General features: G+C 47.5%; 1 protein-coding gene across 1 annotated transcript in view; it reads right to left on the reverse strand.

Moving 5' to 3' along the window:
- MAP6 (microtubule associated protein 6) overlaps positions 1 to 17616 on the reverse strand; it is a 65703-nt gene extending 48087 nt beyond the window's left edge. The window contains exon 1 of the mRNA XM_053385415.1: positions 15962 to 17616. Coding sequence (XP_053241390.1) covers positions 15962 to 16773 — 812 coding nt within the window. The 5' untranslated portion in view covers positions 16774 to 17616. The remainder of the gene's footprint in view (positions 1 to 15961) is intronic.
- Between the last annotated feature and the right edge of the window lie 3082 nt (positions 17617 to 20698).

Here is a 20698-nt window from a genome sequence, read left to right on the forward strand (position 1 = left end):
AGATCTGGCCTGATTTGGCATCCAATAAGCTTTTAATTACACCCACTCCTTAGGAGTGTATGTTTATTTGTTTGCATGCTCTGCAAGCCTCTGAAAAGTAATTTTCACCCCCGCACACCGCACCAAAACTATTATTCATCCTTCCTCCTCCATGCCTGAGATCTTACTCTGCTTGTGGATTTGTTAACGGGAAAGAACCCGAAGGAAAATGACGGAGGGTTCAAGTAGCAGCTATCTTGGTGAACAGCTGTGAGCATGAGTGGTGAGGGCCGACAAAAAGAGCCTAGAGATGGTAGCCAGCGGTGGCTGGTCACTGCTGTGATTGGTAGAGCAGAAGGCAAGGAGCAAGCAAGATGTTTTTGGGTCTGGAGACCAAGCCTGATGGGGAATGGTTGAGGGAGCTAGCCAACCAGATACCTCCAGATACCTGAAAGGTGTGCAGAAGAGGGCAACCAAGATGGTCAAGGGTCTGGAAACCAAGCCTGATGAGGAACGGTTGAGGGAGCTGGCCAACCAGATACCTCCAGATACCTGAAAGGTGTGCAGAAGAGGGCAACCAAGATGGTCAAGGGTCTGGAAACCAAGCCTGATGAGGAACGGTTGAGGGAGCTGGCCAACCAGATACCTCCAGATACCTGAAAGCTGTGCAGAAGAGGGCAACCAAGATGGTCAAGGGTCTGGAAACCAAGCCTGATGAGGAACGGTTGAGGGAGCTGGCCAACCAGATACCTCCAGATACCTGAAAGCTGTGCAGAAGAGGGCAACCAAGATGGTCGAGGGTCTGGAAACCAAGCCTGATGAGGAACGGTTGAGGGAGCTGGCCAACCAGATACCTCCAGATACCTGAAAGCTGTGCAGAAGAGGGCAACCAAGATGGTCAAGGGCCTGGAAACCAAGCCTGATGAGAAATGGTTGAAGGAGCAGAGCATGTTTAGCCTGGAGAAGAGGAGACGGACAGAAGACATGACAGCCATCCTCAAATATCTCAAGGGCTGTCCCATGGAAGAAGGAGCAAGCTTGTTTTCTCCTGCTCTGGAGGGTAGGGCTCGAACCCACGGCTTCGAGTTACAAGAAAGGAGATTCTGACTCAACATCATGATTAACTTTCTGACGGTAAGAGTTGTTTGACCGAGGAACAAACTCCCACGAAAGGTTGTGGATTCTCCTTCTTTGGAGGTTTTCAAGCAGAGGTTTTTCAAGCATCTGGCCTGGATGCTCTAGTTGACGTTCCTGCATTGCAGAGGTTGGGTTAGATGACTCTGGGACCCCTCTTCCAACTCTGCAGTTCCATAATTCCATAAGCAGAGCCAGAGCCAATGACTGGCAGAGGCAACTAATTCTAGCGTTGTCCCCATCCTCTTCCTTCTATAAAGGCTAAGGTGAGCCTGTGGAGGAGGAAGCTGATAGGCAGATAGGAGGGAGGAAGGAAGGCAGGCAAAGACTGGCGAGCGAAGAATGAGGTTAGTGAGGCAGAGCTGCATTTGCCCCAATGGACCACCCCCTCCCCAGGGCCACTGAGATGCAAGGAGGAGGTCTCAGCACTGGAAACCCCAATGATTGGAAAGTTTAAAAAATAATAATCAGAGGGAGAAGTCACTGTTTTTCAAACAGCTCACTGAAGATTGAGCATGTTCAGTAGCCAAGGAACAACAACAACAAAACAACAACAACAATTAAATAAATTTGTATACTGCTCAGAGTATTGCAGAAGAATGATGTCAATCAACATCTGATGATCTCCTTCTACGAAGTGTCCTTTCCTACTGCATCACGGTGTGGTACGCTGGTTTGACATCATCTGATAGGAAGTGCCTACAGAGGGTGGTGAATACAGCACAAGATATTATGGGCTGTCCCGTGAATCCGCTGGATGACATCGCGGAAGAACGTTGCCTCAGGAGAGTAAGGAAAATTCTCAGGGATGATTCACACCCTGGCCGGCACTTTCTTGATCTCCTGCCCTCGGGCAGAAGATATAGAAGCATCACTAGTCGCACCAACAGGGTAAAGAACAGCTTCTATCCGTGGGCTGTTAGGCTGCTGAATGAAAAGAGAACAACAGGGAACTGACTTTTGGGTTTGGTGTGTGTGTGTGTCAGTAAACGAGGGAATTAAGACTAAGAGAGCTGAGTGGGGGGTGTTTACTGACACACACACACACCAAACCCAAAAGTCAGTCGCCCTGTTGTTATCTTTTCATTCAGCAGCCTAACAGCCCACGGATAGAAGCTGTTCTTTACCCTGTTGGTGTGACTGATCATGCTTCTATATCTTCTGCCCAAGGGCAGGAGATCAAGAAAGTGCTGGCCAGGGTGTGAATCATCCCTGAGAATTTTTCTCACTGTCCTGAGGCAACGTTCTCCCGCTATTTCATCCAGCGGATTCGCGGGACAGCCCATAATAACTTGTGATGTATTCACCACCCTATGTAGGCACTTCCTATCAGATGATGTCAAACCAGCGTACCACACCGTGATGCAGTAGGAAAGGACACTTTCTACTGTGGACCGGTAGAAGGAGATCATCAAATGTTGATTGACATCATTCTTCCGCAATACTCTGAGGAGATGGAGTCTCTGTTGGGATTTCTTAACCACCTGGGTTGTATTGATTTTCCAAGTAAGGTCTTCACTGAGATAAACTAGGAATTTAAAGGAAGAGACTCTCTCCACACAGCCCTCCCCGATGTACAGCAGGGCTAGTTCTCCTCTCTTCCTCTGAATGTCCAACACCATCTCCTTTTCCAGCTATATTTTATGTTATACTTACATTAACAAAGCAGAGGTTGGACACTTCAAAAGCTGCGCTCGACATTCTCTCATTTGGCTTGTAGCCAAGCGAGGGGCTCAATCCATTTCCCCCCTCCCTTTCTGAGCTACTCTGCTGACCTCTGCACACCTGAGCCCAGAGTGCTTGCCAGCAAAGCACTTTAGGGGAGTGGGGCGTCCGTGATATAATGCAAGCCTGCACACGTCCTCCTCTTTTCCCCCAACTGCATCACATCGCAGTAACTGGAGCAGACAAGTAATTACCTGGCAATAAATTTGCGGTGCATGGATGGGTGTGGGCTCAGCAAGTTCCCTAACCCTACACACAGACACACAGCCAGATTTAGGTTTGATAAGGCCCTAAGCTACTGAAGGTAATGGGGCCCTTTATATGTCTAGCTGTCCTTTGTCAACAACAAATGGTGGCTGTTTTTTGTGTTGAATATATGCTCTATGGTAGTTTATGGAACTAACTATTAGGTATCTCAAGCCATTTGCGCAAAACAAAATATGCATTTTATCAAAGTAATTGCTGAACTGAACTGAAATTAAGAAGTATATTAATAGTGAAATACAATTAAGAAGTATATTAATGGTGAAATAATTATTAAGCTCTAACTTAAAATGATGTAGGGATGCGGGTGGCGCTGTGGTCTAAACCACAGAACCTAAGGTTTGCCAATCGGGAGGTCGGCGGTTCGAATCCCTGTGGCGGGGTGAGCTCCTGTTGCTCGGTCCCTGCTCCTGCCCACCTAGCAGTTCAAAAGTACACAAACAAAGTGCAAGTAGATAAATGCTCTGGTGGGAAGGTAAACGACGTTTCTGTGCGCTGCTCTAGCTCGCCAGAAGCAGCTTCGTCATGCTGGCCAAATGACCCGGAAAAACTGTTTGCAGACAAACGTCGGCTCCCCCTGCCAGTAAAGCGAGATGAGCGGCGCAACCCCAGAGTCGGCCATGACTGGACTTAACTGTCAGGGGTCCTTTACCTTTAAAAAAAAAAAGATGTAGGTTTTATTTTAAAACGGCCCTAAACAACCTCGGCCCAGTACACCTGAAGGAGCGCCTCCACCTCCATCGTTCTGCCCGGAAACTGAGGTCCAGCTCTGAGGGCTTTCTGGCGGTTCCCTCACCGAGAGAAGTCAGGTTGCAGGCAACCAGGCAGAGGGCCTTTCCGGTGATGGCGCCCGCCCTGTGGAACACCATCCCATCAGATGTCAAGGAAATAAACAACTATCTGACTTTAAGAAAACATCTGAAGACATCTCTGTTTAGGGAAGTTTTTAATGTTTGATGTTTTATCGTGTTTTTAATATTCTATTGGGAGCTGCCCAGAGCGGCTGGGGAAACCCAGCCAGATAGGTGGGATATAAATTATTATTATTATTAAGCATATGCAAGAAGAGTTTTGTGCACTGGCCACGGTGGCGAGGGAGAAGAGGCAAACCTTGTCAAAGATTTAGCAGGAGCATTAAGCTTTAAGCACGGGCTATATCTGTTGTATTTCTAAAAGCTCCTCTGTTTCCTTGTGCTCACTGATGTCCGGCAAAGCTCAGCTGCCAGGATATCAGGCAGGTACTTGGATCCTCAAAATAGTATCCGATGAAGAGCTAAGATGTTTATCCAGAGATTAGCCGGACAATGCTATTATTAATGAAAGTGAGCAGGACTTGGGTATTATTCATCAAGCAGCAGGAATTTCAAAAACCAGGCAGCTACAAAGGTTGCAGCGTGGACCAAAAATGAACATTCTACTCTTTTGGACACCTAAAGAGCAAATTCAGTGGTTAACGAAACCAACTTGAAAATGCAGGCTCAAATCTCTCGCTATCTGTGAAACACCTTTTCCGATACTGGGGCGCACACTTTCCCCCCTGAATTAAAACAGGAGTGTGCCTGGGTGTGTAAAAGTGAGGAGTCCAACTCTGTTCTCTCTGTGTGAGTTGCCGATCTGGGTGTGCCTCTTCAGGAAGCCCCCGGGAGGAACCGACACAGAGATACAGTGGAAAACTTTTTTTAAAGGGAAGCTAATTCTGCTACAGGTGGCGCTGTGGGTTAAACCACAGAGCCTAGGACTTGCCGATCCGAAGGTTGGCGGTTCGAATCCCTGTGATGGAGTGTGCTCCCGTTGCTCGGTCCCTGCTCCTGCCAACCTAGCAGTTCGAAAGCACGTCAAAGTGCAAGTAGATAGATAGGTACCACTCCGGCGGGAAGGTAAACAGTGTTTCCGTGTGCTGCTCTGGTTTCATCAGAAGTAGCTTAGTCCTGCTGGCCACACGACCCGGAAGCTGTACGCCGGCTCCCTCGGCCAGTAGGGACTGGACCTAATGGTCAGGGGTCCCTTTACCTAATTCTGATACATCACTGAATTGGATTGCACTGGTTGGAGAGAGACTCATCTCCAGCTGAATGGAAGGGGGGGAGGCCACAGAGCATGCAGAGACATAACAAGAGGCTTCCTCTGTTGCCAGGGACATTGGGTTCGCCAAAACCTTTCACTATTTCATTCATTTATGTATCCAAGCACCATAAGCAGGCCCCTTGTGACCCCAGCTATCACGGACTGGCTGGAGAACGATGGAAGGAACCAGCTGGGGAACATAGCTGTCAACGTTTCCCTTTTTTAAAGGGAAATTCCCTTATTCCGAATAGGATTCCTCGCAAGAAAAGGGAAAAGTTGAGAGCTATGCTGGGGAACCCGCAAGGGAAGTAGACTCAGAACCTCGGGATTGGTGCTGGGACAACTATGAGTGTTCAGAGGGAGAAGAAGGAGAAGACTGGGAGCAGAAGGTGTTGGAAGCTGAAGAAGTAACAGGGTTTAGTGAGCAGGAAGAAACTGTGGTAGAGGGCAGTCCAGAATTAGAGGCAGAAGTGGAGGCAGGAGAGGAGGGAGACCAAGAGGCAGGCGGCAGAAGAAGCTGGGGTCTCCCCCTCCTCCTGCAACCAGTCCCCCCCCACTGGTCTCCTAGGACCAGAAGTGGTATGAAGAGGATGGAGCAGAGACACGCAAGGCGGCAAAGTCTCAGATTGCTTGGGAAGGATCCAGGGGAGAAGGAGACTTAGGGAACTGCGGCATCAAGGCAGAGTTGTGCTCCCAAGGTCTAGCCTCCTGAGCTGTTTGTTTCTTTGCATAAATAGTTAACTTCAATGACGCCATGTGAGTCCTTACTTGACCTGCTCTTGGCACCCCGATCTGACACCAGCACAGAGTCTGGGCGTTCCTGATCTAAATGGTCACATCCAACAGATCCATTCAACATAGTTAGAACGGGATATAACATCCTAACTTGGACATAACATCCACTGAAACCACAAGGACTGTCTTTGATGATGATGATGATGATGATGATGATGATGATGATAATGATGATGATGATAATAATAATAATAATAATAATAATAATAATAATAATAATAATATTTATACGCCACCCATCTGGCTAGGCTTCCCCAGCCACTCTGGTAGGCTTCCAACAAAATATTAAAATACAGTAATGCATCAAACATTAAAAGCTTCCCTAAACAGGGATTTGATGTGTGTGTGTGTTTAAATTTTTTTTTTTTGCATTTTAAATTTTTATTGATTTACAAATAAAAGATAAACAGAAAATAAAAAGAAAAAAACACACGTTACATATTTCACATCAAAAATTTCACATTACCGTCTCTTTTGAGACTTTCTTCAGCTTGTCCGTAAATCATTCGTGGTAATAATTAGAATTACGCATTTCCTGGCTTGTATTGACAGTATATATCTCTCTCTCTTCTATTCCCTTTAGTCAATAACTCTTAATCTTTCACAATGCTTCTTTAAATCCCATTAACGTTGTTTGTCCCTCACTTATATGTTCCAGGTAATCTACATATTTTCCCCATTCCTTAATGAACTTTTGGTCTCTTAAATATGTAATCTTTTCTGTCAATTTATCCAGTCAATTTATCCAGTGTGTGTTTAAAAATATTATCCACTGTGTTTAACTGTCCCCTTTTTTTGTCACCATCCGCACCAGCAGTCTTATTGCATCAGACCTGAAATCCCTCTGGTCTTTTCGTTGTGTAAAGCATAAACGCTAAATGCAAACAGTATAATATTGTTTTACAGGTTGCCCATTTTACAGCACAAATGCTTTCGCCTGCCTTTCCCACCCATCCCCTTCCACACAGGTGAAGCTGCCTTAGACTGAGCCAGTGACCAATCCCACCAGAATCTCTCCCAGATCTCAAGATCAGCGAGCTTTGCAGCTTGGCTGGTTTGCAGCCTCCACAGCTGAGAAGCAAAGGAGCAAACCCAAGCAAGTCTCATCCAAGCAAATTGTTATTTATAGGTGCCACATAATACCCATGGTGACAGCAGCCCCAAAATTAAAAGACGCCTGCTTCTTGGGAGAAAAGCACTGACAAACCTAGACAGCATCTTAAAAAGCAGAGACATCACCTTGCCGACAAAGATCCGTATAGTTAAAGCTATGGTTTTCCCAGTAGTGATGTATGGAAGTGAGAGCTGGACCATAAAGAAGGCTGATCGCCGAAGAATTGATGCTTTTGAATTATGGTGCTGGAGGAGACTCTTGAGAGTCCCATGGACTGCAAGAAGATCAAACCTCTCCATTCTAAAGGAAATCAGCCCTGAGTGCTCACTGGAAGGACAGATCCTGAAGCTGAGGCTCCAAGACTTTGGCCACCTCATGAGAAGAGAAGACTCCCTGGAAAAGACCCTGATGTTGGGAAAGATGGAGGGCACAAGGAGAAGGGGACGACAGAGGATGAGATGGGTGGATAGTGTTCTCGAAGCTACCAGCATGAGTCTGACCAAACTGCAGGAGGCAGTGGAAGACAGGAGTGCCTGGCGTGCTCTGGTCCATGGGGTCACAAAGAGTCAGACACGACTAAACGACTAAACAACAACAATACCCATTTTGCATTCTTAAGAAATTGATATTTTAGTGTGGCAGCACCTACATTGTGGGATTCCCTACTGACATCAGGCAGGTGCCTTCACTGTACAATTTCAGGGCTTGCTAAAAAAACAAAAGGAAGTCAAACCTTGAAATGTTCAAATGATTGTAAAATGAATGGAATGTATACATTTGAAGCGTATAAATAAAAACTTTTTTAAAAATAACAATAATATTAGCCTGTTGACCAATTGACAGTTGGTTAATTCATCTAATAGATCAATTCATCTAACCAAACAAACCAACAAACCAGATCTAATCAATCAATCAATCTTACCAGATCTAATCAAATCATTCTAATTAGAATCACAGAACTGAAGAGTTGGAAGAGACCCCGTGGGTCATCTAGTCCAACCCCCTGCAATGCAGGAATTTTCTGCCCAATGTGTGCCTAGGATTCATAATCCTGAGATTAACAGTCACACGCTCTACCGGTTGACTAAGCATTCAAGCAAACATTGCAGCCGTAGTTGTGATGCATGCATTTGCAAAAACATTTATCTCCGTTGTCTGTTTCTAGGATGCACTTAAAAACAGCATTCCCCAACATGGTGCCCCCCCAGTACAACTCCCACCAGCCCCAGCCTGATCACTGTGCTGCAGCCCAACTCAAAGCCTTAAAAATGGAGGTTAATGTGTGTATTGACCCATAGATCTTGTCTGTTTTATCATGCAGGGGTCAGCAAACTTTTTCAGCAGGGGGGCCGGTCACTGTGCCTCTCACCTTGTGGGGGGCCGGACTATATTTTGAAGAAGAAGAAAAATGAACGAATTCCTATGCCGCACAAATAACCCAGAGGTGAATTTTAAATAAAGGAACACATTCTACTTATGTAAAAACACCAGGCAGGCCCTACAACAATTAATGTGGGAGTGGGAGCAATTAACGTGGGAGTGGATTAGGCCTGTCCCATGGAACGGATCAAGTGCTCCTGTGTGCATTAGGAAACTAATTTAGCTTCGAGAACACTGTCCAACCATCTCGTCCTCTGTCGTCCCCTTCTCCTTGTGCCCTCAATCTTTCCCAACATCAGGGTCTTTTCCAGGGAGTCTTCTCTTCTCATGATTTAAGAAAGGTAACCAAACCATTGAGCCAATGAGCAGCGAGAGTCCTGGAGAGGCCTGTCTAGTCCAACACATGGTCTGAACCACTGAGCTTCTTGGCCAGGGGTCAGCAAACTTTTTGACCGGTCCACTGTCCCTCAGACCTTGTGGGGGACCAGACTAAATTTTTTGGGGGGAAATGAACGTATTCCTATGCCCCACAAATAACCCAGACATGCATTTTAAATAAAAGGACACATTCTATTCATGTAAAAACACACTGATTCCCGGACCGTCCACGGACCGGATTTAGAAGGCAACTGGGCCAGATCCGGCCCCTGGGCCTTAGTTTGCCTACCCACGGTTTCATGCATTAACAATATTGGGAAATAATAAGTCATTGCGCCATGTTTGCTCCTACAGCCACGGTCGACCAACCACCTTTCCAGACAAGAATTACTGTACTTAATTTTTACATCTGGATTCCATTCGCTGAAACTAAGAACAGCAAAGCCTTCTGAACACTGCACTGTCTGCACCAACGCTGTCACACAATTTGGGTTATCCTTGATTATTTTAAGGAAAGGAGAAGCAAAGACCTTTCTCTCTCTCATACACACATCAAACACACATGCACACACCGTACTGTCACTTCTTAAAGGTATGTGGCAAAACCATTGGAAAAACAGAAGGAAATTTCTCCAAAAAACCCCGGCACACAGCAGAAAATCAGCCCTGCTTTTCACTGGCGGGTGTGTGGGTGCTTTTTAGGAAACAGGATGCCGAAAGGCTCTCTGTGCACAGTCGCGGCTAATTGAAATGGGAGGAGCGCCCTGCAGTGCCTTTTTAGAAAACCAGAAGATGATTCACAGCGTCCCTTTTAATGAAATATAACTGCATCTGGAAGACCTACGATTCTATTCCTGTTTTCCAGACTTGACGGCCTTCCCAGCTTTTCAGGGATGGCATTGTGCTGAACGACGAGGGCAGGGAGAGAATTTGCCAGGTCCTCTGCTAAACGACAACCGGCCCTCACACACAGGAGAAGGGCGAAAAGAACAAGAATAGGCGAAAGGAAGAGGAGTGGAGCAACTACGTTTGGGTGGTGGGAGTACCAGATCGGCTTCACCGGTGCGTCTACACCATGGGTACGCAAACTAAGGCCCGGGGGCCAGATCCGGCCCAATCGCCTTCTAAATCCGGCCCGCGGACAGTCTGGGAATCAGCATGTTTTTACATGAGTAGAATGTGTGCTTTTATTTAAAATGCATCTCTGGGTTATTTGTGGGGCATAGGAATTTGTTCATTCTCCCCCCCTTTCAAAATATAGTCCGGCCCCCCACAAGGTCTGAGGGACATTGGACCGGCCCCCTGCTGAAAAAGTTTGCTGACCCCTGGTCTACACAGCCACGACCATCCCTTGCTTTGCATCTCCCCCCTCTTGGCAAGCAGCAGGTATGCCTGGAAACTGGCCAGGGTGGATAAAAATCAATTATTTTTTTTAAAAAATCAATCAATCAATCAATTATTTTTTAAAAAAACAAATAATAAAAATCAGATATATTTTTTAAAAAATAAATAATAAAAATCGGATTTATTTTTAAAAAATTTAAATTGGATTTTTAAAAATTTAAATCAGTTTTTTTAGAAAAATAAAATGCTTTTGGGGAAAAAATATTTCTAAAGATAGTCTCTTCTATTTAAGTTACATTATAGTCCAAAGGCTATTCACCAGGAAATATGGCTTTGTTTTTAATTATGTAGCATGAGGCTTTATATGCAACGTTTAAATTTTTCCATTAATCCATTCACAATGTCATGCTCTTCCAAAGGTTTCTGTAAGATTATTTGGGGCAGTTTTTTAAACGACAAGATATTATCACAGATGCTTGTTTTTGAAGAAGAGTGAGTTACAGAAGTTTTAAGTTTTTCATGTGTGCGTCCTATGGAGCAAAGAAGCCATAGCCCCGCGACCCTCTCCCAGCTAGAGAGGTGACGCGCGGGTATACCAGGAGCCTCTATAGCCGCGCGTCACCTCTCCAACCGGGAGAGCGCACGCGGGGCTAAAGAAGCCCTCTGCGACCCTCTCCCGGCTGGAGAGGTGACGCGCGGCTATGGCAGGAGCCTCTATAGCCGCGCGTCACCTCTCCAACCGGGAGAGCGCGCGCGGGGCTAAAGAAGCCCCCCGCGACCCTCTCCCGGCTGGAGAGGTGACGCGCGGCTATGGCAGGAGCCTCTATAGCCGCGCGTCACCTCTCCAACCGGGAGAGCGCGCGCGGGGCTAAAGAAGCCCCCCGCGACCCTCTCCCAGCTGGAGCCCTCTCCGCTGCGCGCCTTTCCGCTTCTCCCCAACCTGCTCTTGGGGGCTGGTGGTGGGCTTCCCCCCGCCAGCCCCAAGGAGCAAGTCGAAAGGAACCTGAAGCCTGGAGAGTGAGAGGGGTCGCTGCGCACCCACTCCTGTCCAGGCTTCCCAGGTAGCCGCCTGAATGCGACTGAACGCACCTTAAACGGCACCTTGTTTTAGAGGCGCTGGGCAGAGAGGGGGAGAATTTTTTTTTCTTGTTTTCCCCCCTCTAAAACAAGGTGCGTCCTATTGTCTGGTGCGTCCTATGGTGCGAAAAATACGATAAACAGTTAACTTACGAAACCTCACAATCATTTCACAATTATCTGCCTCTATATGTTTCTAATAGTACAGTGGTACGTTGGTTTACAAACAGTCTGGTTTGCATACGTTTTGGATTATAAACACGTCAAACCCTGAAATGCATGTCCCGGTTTGCAAACATTTTTTGGATTACAACCCCTTTTTTTGGTATTACGAACAAATTTTGGGGGCATGTTCATCTGAGAATCAATCACAGTCGGTGCCGGATTTGCGTATAAGCTAAACAAGCTATAGTTTAGGGCCTCACTCTCTTGGGGCCCCCCCAAAAAACCACTGGGTGTACATTTCCAAAATATAAGATAAAAAAACAAATAAAATAAAACCCACAGGCAGCAACAGTGTTTTGTGTTGTGTAGGCTCCTATGAAGTAAGTCATGGGCCCTGCCTGCTAGCCTGCTCCCTAAAACATCACTGGTTTGCTCCTTTCTATATATAGGGTGCCCACATTCTGCATGGACTGGCTGCATGACAACATGTGCAAATGGCTTGAGATACCTATGAGGTCCATAAATTACTATATAGCCTATATTCAACACCAAAAAACAGCTACAATTTGTTGTTGACAACAGACAGCTGGAAATATAACGGGCCCCATTACCTTCAGGAGCTGAGGGCCTCATCAAACCTAAATCCGGTCCTGATCACAGTCAGTTCATGGTTTGAAAAATGAGGCTTTAGAGCTGTCTTGCCCCCCAAATGGCAACCAGACTGTTTTGGTGACTGTAATCTTAGTTTAAGGAGCCATTTGGCACAGAGTCCAACCCCCCCCCCAAGTATCTAACACTGCCCCCCAATCTCACAATGTCCATGAAAGCAGTGACACACAGCGAATGTAACAGAAGAAAGGACTCTGTGCATACAGAGAACCAGGCAGAGGGCCTTCTCGGTGGTGGCGCCTGCCCTGTGGAATGCCCTCCTATCAGATGTCAAGGAAATACAGTCATACCTCGGGTTACAGCCGCTTCAGGTTGCGTTTTTTCGGGTTACGGACCACCGAAAACCGGAAGTACTGGAATAGGTTACTTCTGGGTTGCGGCGGCCATGCATGTGCAGAAGCGCTAAATTGCGCTTTGCGCATGAGCAGAAGCGCTGAATTGCAACCCACGCGTGCGCAGATGCACTGCTGCAGGTTGTGAATGCTGCAGGTTGTGACCCTGCATCCCGCACGGATCACGTTCGCAACCAGAGCGTCCACTGTAAACTGTCTGACTTTTAGAAGACTCTGAAGGCAGCCCTGTTTAGAGAAGCTTTTAATATTTGATGAATTGTTGTATTTTAATATTTTGCTGGAAGCCGCCCAGAGCAGCTGGGGAAACCCAGCCAGATGGGTGGGGTATAAATAACAAATTTATTATTATTATTATTATTATTATTATTATTATTATTACTAAAAACAGAGGTGTTGCATGTACCCTTGTGAGCAATCCTTTAATAAAAAAACAACGTATAGATCGATAGAGAGATTAGATATTGATATAGATAGACACACACATAATTTCATTTAAATGCACGATGCCTTGCAATATAACTCCTCTGTTAATGGGAAGCTGCCTGTATAACACAAGAAATAAATTTCCTTGATCTGCTGTTTGCAACCCATTCATTCCCTACTCAGCCCCCAGGAACTGAGGATGCCACGCCCGAGTCTTACTATTCCACTAGCATTCACAGATTAAGACACGGGTGGGTCACAACCATAGCTGTCAACTTTCAGATTTGAAAATAAGGGATCAGCAGCCTCGAAAATAAGGGATCAGCAGCCTCACCTGTCCGGGGACAGTCTAAGGGATATCTAACAATCCAGGATAGCAGCAGGAAGCAGCGGGAAACGGCACTGGAATAAAGGAATTTCCCGCAAAAAAAGGGAAGGTTGACAGCTATGGTCATAACCGAAAACAGCCAGCTGTTGATTGCTGATTTGCAACCGTACACAGGTCTCCTCCCCAGGAACCACCCTTCGGTTCAAGGCAAGTTGCTCCCAGGTAAGCATGTGGTGCGGCTGCCGTCTTAGTCAAGTGTCTTAAGACAGGGGCAGCCTCCAGAAGAGGAGGGACTACAACTCCCATCAGCCTTGGCCCAATGGTCAAGAATGATGGGAACTGTAATAGAACAACATTCAGAGAGCTACCCTGCTACCCTTGGCTAAAGATATAATCCTAAAGCCTTCTGAGCCTCAGTTCTTCTGAGCCTGCCAGCCCTTTCTCTCTCCAACCACATGTAGTTTCACAAAGGCTACATAATCTTCTTTCTGGCCTTGCAAGGCATCAAGCCTTCTGTATTACAGCATATACTGTGGAACTCCCTGCCCAGTGATATTAGGCCAGTGTGTCTTTCAGGACCTGCTAATACCATTTTTTTTGTTGAGCATGCCTACCCAGATATGTCAATTCACCCTGTATTTTCATGTGTAGTTTATATTTTTGTATTTTAAAAAAATCTGCTGGTTTCATTTTGTTTTTAACATCTGAGCTTATCAGTCATTTTAAAGTATGTTTTCTATTTCATGTAAACCACCTGGAGGTTATGATGATTTAAAATATATATGAATCCTGTGAAAGGAACTGAACGGATGACAGCAATAAGAAGTTTTAAAAGGCACAGAATAAACTTGAAATATAAAATTCTGCAAGTTCATATATGTACCCTCATATAATTTGGGGGATTTATAGATGGCAGAATTAGGAACACCCAACAGAATTCTCTTAGCAAATGTCAAAGTTTTGGTTCTGGCTGCAAAAATTCAGTTCTGGGTGTGAAATTTTGTACTGTCCATGTGAAAATTCAAGGACGGCAAAATTTCAGAGCCTCTTACAGAATTTCACCGTCAGCTCTGGAGGCACAACTAGATTCAACACTTGTTATTTCTAAAACCATGAAATCTGTTGCATTTGAAGTTAGAGGAAGAAAAAAGGAAAGAAGTTTATCTCCCACAGCATGCAAAATTGGCCAAAAACATTTTGATTACCCGGGGCGAAATATATTTACTGTATTTTTTGCTCTATAAGACTCACTTTTTCCCTCCTAAAAAGTAAGGGGAAAGGTGTGTGCGTCTTATGGAGCGAATGCAGGCTGTGCGGCTATCCCAGAAGCCAGAACAGCAAGAGGGATCGCTGCTTTCACTGCGCAGCGATCCCTCTTGCTGTTCTGGCTTCTGAGATTCAGAATATTTTTTTTCTTGTTTTCCTCCTCCAAAAACTAGGTGCCTCTTGTGGTCTAGTGCGTCTTATAGAGCGAAAAATACAGTATATAATGTTCCCCCGCAGTTATTGATCTGGGAAACAATCCCCTAGGGACTTCTCCTGCGTGGTTTTCACTAATCTGAATGCAAACTGTAAAAGGAGAGAACCATTCATACAAGCATGTATATGCTGACCACTGACCCACCTGCCTTCATATTGTCTACTCTGAATGGCAGAGGCTCTTCGGGTACCCAGGAGAACATTCCTAGCCCCGTAGTCAAGCATCTTCTCAATGGGAAATGTCAGGGATGGAACCTGAAAGATTCTGCATGTACAGCACGGGTCCTACCAACGACCTCCTTTGGCGATGGCAGCAGCTGGGGTGCAGAACATCTGCTTTGCTTGCTGAAGGGCCCAGTTTCAATTCTTGGGGCCTCCAGGTAGGGTTGGGAGATTCTCCCTTGCCTGAAACCCTGCAGGGCTGCTGGCTGATCAGTGTAGGCAATAGGGAGTTAGATGGAGCAGTGGTATATAAGGCAGCTTCTGATTTTCCTCATGTCAATGTGGCTTATGGAGGAGAACTGCCTTGTGGTTTGTGCCCAGTAGACCTGAAGGAGCATCTCCACCCCCATCGTTCTGCCCGGACGCTGAGGTCCAGCTCCGAGGGCCTTCTGGCGGTTCCCTCCCTGCGAGAAGCAAAGCTACAAGGAACCAGGCAGAGGGCCTTCTCGGTGGTGGCGCCCACCCTGTGGAACACCCTCCCACCAGATGTCAAAGAGATAAACAACTACCTGACGTTTAGAATACATTTAGAAGACATCTGAAGGCAGCCCTGCTCAGGGAAGTTTTTAATGTGTGACATTTTGATGTACAGTGGTACCGCAGGTTAAGTACTTAATTCGTTCCGGAGGTCCGTTCTTAACCTGAAACTGTTCTTAACCTGAAGCACCACTTTAGCTAATGGGGCCTCCTGCTGTCGCCGCGCTGCCGGAGCACGATTTCTGTTCTCATCCTGAAGCAAAGTTCTTAACCTGAAGCACTATTTCTGGGTTAGCAGAGTCTGTAACCTGAAGCGTATGTAACCTGAGGTACCACTGTAATTTTAATCCTTGTTGGAAGCCGCCCAGGGTGGCTGGGGAAACCCAGCCAGATGGGTGGGGTACAAATAAATTATTATTATTATTATTATTATTATTATTATTATTATTCCTGGCGACAAAGATCCAAGCATCTCCCACGAATTCGGCCAGCCCCCTCTCTCCGCTCGGCAGTCAGGCCCACCTCCAACCGCGCGACTGGACCAAGCAGGAAGTCCTACCATGTACGGGTCAACCTGCTGGAGCTTCTTACCTGTAGGAGGAGGTGCTCACCCGGGCTGTGACTTCCTCCTTGATCTGCCGGTTGAGAGCATCCACGGCTGCCCGTCCTTTGCTGGTGTCAAGCGACGTGGAGTACCCGGCCGCCACCTGCTGTTGCTGCTGTATCGGGTCGCCCTCAGATACAAGAACCTTCTTCTTGGTCTTCTTGACCCTCCCTTCTTCAGGCCTGGTGGGGTTGGCCTCCTCTTCCTTCCCTCTCTCCTCCTTCTCTGGAGCCACGTGGGTCTTCCTTCTCCTCTCCAGGCTCCCGGGCCGCTCCTTGGAGCCTTTGTCCAGATCCACCGCAGGAATGGGCATAGGTTTGGGGATCCAGGGATGGTCGCCTCTCTTGGGGATGGGCCAAGCACGGAAATCCTTCTGGTACTGGCTCTCCTTCTCGAAGGGCGTGTCCGACGGCTGGTACTCGCTCTTCGGCTTGCAGCTGGGCTCAGGTCTCTGCACCTTCCAAGCCTTGTAGTCCTGGCGCATCACCGAGTCGGCCGACGGGTCTTTCGGCTGCTGCCCGGGCTTGTGATGGCCTCCCGGGGCCGCGTGGTCCACAGCTGCAGAGGTCGCCCTGGCAACCGCATCCAGGTCACCCCCGCCAAGGGCAGAGGGCTGGGTCTCGATGGCCGAGGATGGGCGTGGCAGGTGCTGCTGCTGCTGCACCACAACATGGGTCCCCGGGATCTCGGTGGCTTCCGAGTATTTGGTGAAAACCAAAGGCACGGCGATGTCGGCTTTGTCCAGCTGGTTCCAGAAGCGAGCGATGCAGCAGGCCCGGCTGATGCAAGGCCAGGCCATCTTGGCAGCCTGGTCCAGTTCCACTCCTCCCTCCACGTTTGGGGAACACCTGCTCACCTCCCTCCCCCTCCCCAGATATAGACAGATACACACACAGAGAGACAATGGGAGCCACCAGTACAGTGGCGACCCAACTCTCTCTCTCTCTCCCTTACGTTGCAGGCGTGATTTTGCACAAAAAAATCAACGTGCGGCTGGCAAAAGCACCCAAGCTTGATCAGAGGCAGAACCTTAAGTAAGACAAACCAACACCCAGCAATTAAGAATAATAAAAATCTGGAGTCCTTCAGAAAAGAGGGCCAAACAAATTCGGAGCCTCTCCCTTTGACGGGGTTGAAGAGTCCGGAGATCCCAAGAGAAAGATCAGGGATGGGGAGGAAATTGTCCTATATCCGATTTGCCAATATCCAAAGCAGAGGGTGCCGGCAAGCCCCAAGAGGGAGGTTGGAGACCCGCTTGCTTTCAAAGGGCATCGCCCACCCGAGGAAGAGGAGAAAGGGGGGTCCTTCGGAGCCTCATGGCTGAGAGAGGGGACGGTTGGGTGATGGATGGCGGGGGGAGAGATCCGGCCTTGCAGCCCCACCTCTTTTCTTTCGCTCTGTCTGTCTGCCTGTCTTTCTCTCTCCGGCTCAACTGCTTGCAGACACCGAGTCAGGCTTCAGAAAGAGCCGCGCGCCTCCGGGCTCCGGCCATCGCCATCCGACGGCAGCGGCGCAAGGACGGCCCCGCTGGTTGCGGCTGCGGCAGAGAGGAGAGCGGACCGCACCCAGTCGCGCGCCCGGCGGAGAAGGATGCTGGAGGGAGGCGATGCGGTCGGATCACCTGCCTCCGTCAGCACGCACTGCACGCCGGGGAGGGAGGGGGAGGTGGGGGAGGAGGAGGAGGAGGAGGGAGGAAGCAGCCCTTAACCCTTCCCGGCCCGGACAGGAGAGGGAGGCTTTCCCCAAGGGTGGGGGGCGGGCGTGCGTTCTTCCCAAGGAAGAAAGGCGCTTGGCACGATGCGTAAAAAGCGCTCCACGTCTCCAAAGCGCTGCGCCAGGCAATGGTCCGGAGCAAGGCTGGCCCTTGGGTTCTTCAGCGTTGTTGCTGTTGTTTAGTCGTGTCCGACTCTTCGTGACCCCCTGGACCAGAGCACGCCAGGCACTCCTGTCTTCCACTGCCTCCCACAGTTTGGTCAAACTCATGCTGGTAGCTTTGAGAACACTGTCCCACCATCTCGTCCTCTGTCGTCCCCTTCTCCTTGTGCCCTCCATCTTTCCCAACATCAGGGTCTTTTCCAGGGAGTCTTCTCTTCTCATGAGGTGGCCAAAGTCTTGGAGCCTCAGCTTCAGGATCTGTCCTTCCAGTCAGCACTCAGGGCTGATTTCCTTCAGAATGGAGAGGTTTGATCTTCTTGCAGTCCATGGGACTCTCAAGAGTCTCCTCCAGCACCATAATTCAAAAGCATCCATTCTTCGGCGATCAGCCTTCTTTATGGCCCAGCTCTCACTTCCATACATCACTACTGGGAAAACCATAGCTTTAACTATAAGGACCTTTGTCGGCAAGGTGATGTCTCTGCTTTTTAAGATGCTGTCTAGGTTTGTCATTGCTTTTCTCCCAAGAAGCAGGCACCTTTTAATTTCGTGGCTGCTGTCACCATCTGCAGTGATCATAGAGCCCAAGAAAGTAAAATCTCTCACTGCCTCCATTTCTTCCCCTTCTGTTTGCCAGGAGGTGATGGGCCCAGTGGCCATGATCTTCGTTTTTTTGATGTTGAGCCTGGAGCAGGAACCGGCAAGCCACTCCAGTATCCCTGCCAAGAAAACTCTTCAGCGTTAGGAGCCTAGAAAGAGGCTCCTGGTGGATCAGGCCCCTGGCCCTCCTCGTCCTATTCCTTCTCAATGGCCTCCGCAGATGCTTCAACGGGAAACCCGCATGAGGGACCTGAGCGCAATGAGACTCAGGGTTTTCCATGTTTGATTATGTTTTTATATATGTTGGAAGCTGCCCAGATCAGGCAACCCTGTCAGATGGGCGGGGTATAAATAATAAAATTATTGCTATTACTATTATTATTACCATTATTATTATTGAAGGGGCGTGCTGGGGATTGAACCTGCAGACTACATTCAGAATCTTTTCTCTTTCTCTCTTTGGCGATCACTTGTAGCCGAGTAAGATTGTCTTCCATAAACACAGGTTTAACAGTGAGTCCGTAAGTGACAGTGGAGGCCAATTCTGGATCCACACGTCTTTCCACATTGGAGACATTGGTTTCCAGGCGGGAGTTGATCACAGTGTGCATTTGCCAAGTGTGCCTTCCTCTTAGCACGTTTCTCCCTTGCATCCTGAGTTCGAGTGTCTTCAAAGCCCATGACACCTTTGGTAAAGGCTGTTCTCTAACCGGAGCGCTTGCAGGCCAGTGTTTCCTAATTGTCGGTGTTTATACTACTTTTTAAAAAAGAATTGCCTTGAGAGAGCCATTAAACCTCTTTTGTTGACCACCAGCATTACGCTTTCCATCCAGTGTTTGTTCCCATTTCTGCACTTTTTTTAAAATGAATTTTTATTGTTTTCCTTACATATTCTTTTCCAACAAACCATAATAATACCATACATTCCCTTTGACTCCCCTCCCTCCCTACAATTGGTATATTTAACCCCTTTCTATCACACACATCATTCTCACAGTAATGCTGTTATACATTGGAGGTATTACCGTATGTCAATCCTGCTAGTGTCCTAACCTCTTTACAATTCTTCTTTAAATATTCAATAAATTTACTCCAATTATTTTGGTATCTTTGATCTTCCTGGTCCCGGATCCTCCCTGACAATTTGGCAAGTTCTGTGTATTCTATCAACTTCACCTGCCGCTCCTGGATGGCTGGCATGTCTTGTGATTTCCATCTTTGGGCCAGGAGAGTTATTGCCAGGAGGGTTCTTATTATGTTCCCCAGCCCCATTTCTGCACTCTCAGACTTCACACGCACTTGCCAAAATGTCTCTTGGAAGCACACAGTTTCTCATTTTTGGAGGCCACTGAAAACACACAAGCACACAAACACACAAGCATCTCTCTCTCTCTCTCTCTCTCTCTCTCTCTCTCTCTCTCTCTCTCTCTCTTGCAAAGGTGCTGGACAGCGCCCCAGAATGCCTGCCATTCTCTTTCCCAGGCAGGAATTTTCAGTACTAAAAATCTTTGAACAGATCCCCAGGCAACCCACCCTTTAAAAAGATCTCAAAAGAAAGAGCGAGGGAAAGTCCAGAGGGAGCGAAGGAGCGGCGAATAATGAATTAATCCCCCTCTTTAATCTACCATGGCGTGCCCATTTAGAAATCTGAAAGGCGGATCATAGGCTATGGGAGTGCCAGGGGGCATTTAAAATAAATAGAATCCCAAAGTCTCTAGAGCTGTGTGTTTGTGGAGGGAGGGCGGAATTCTATTCCTGGACGTGGGATTTTAAACCTTTGCAGGCTTTTCCCACAACAGGGGAAGGAAGGAAAGATATCAAGGATCCAGCACTGCCTTAACTACTTATTGCTGCCTTAATAATAATAATAATAATAATAATAATAATAATAATTTATTATTTATTATTTATACCCTGCCCATCTGGCTGGGCTTCCCCAGCCACTCTGGGTGGCCTACAACAAAATATTAGTAAAGGTAAAGGGACCCCTGACCATTAGTCCGCGGGCAGGGTGGGTCTCAGCCTGCATACCAGATGGAGCTGGTAAACAGCTGCCCTGGACACAGAACTGACCTAGAGTAGTACATGCTCCCTCAAATCCCAAGTCCTACACCAGCTGGTTTTAACCTTTAAAGCCCTATACAGCCTAGGACCCTCGTACCTACGGGACCGCCTCTCCTGGTATGCCCCACAGAGAAACTTATGGTCCTCAAATAAAAACATCTTGAAGGTCCCAGGCCACAGAGAAG

The sequence above is a fragment of the Podarcis raffonei genome, chromosome 4, assembly GCF_027172205.1.
Source record: "Podarcis raffonei isolate rPodRaf1 chromosome 4, rPodRaf1.pri, whole genome shotgun sequence".
Classification (NCBI taxonomy): domain Eukaryota; kingdom Metazoa; phylum Chordata; class Lepidosauria; order Squamata; family Lacertidae; genus Podarcis; species Podarcis raffonei.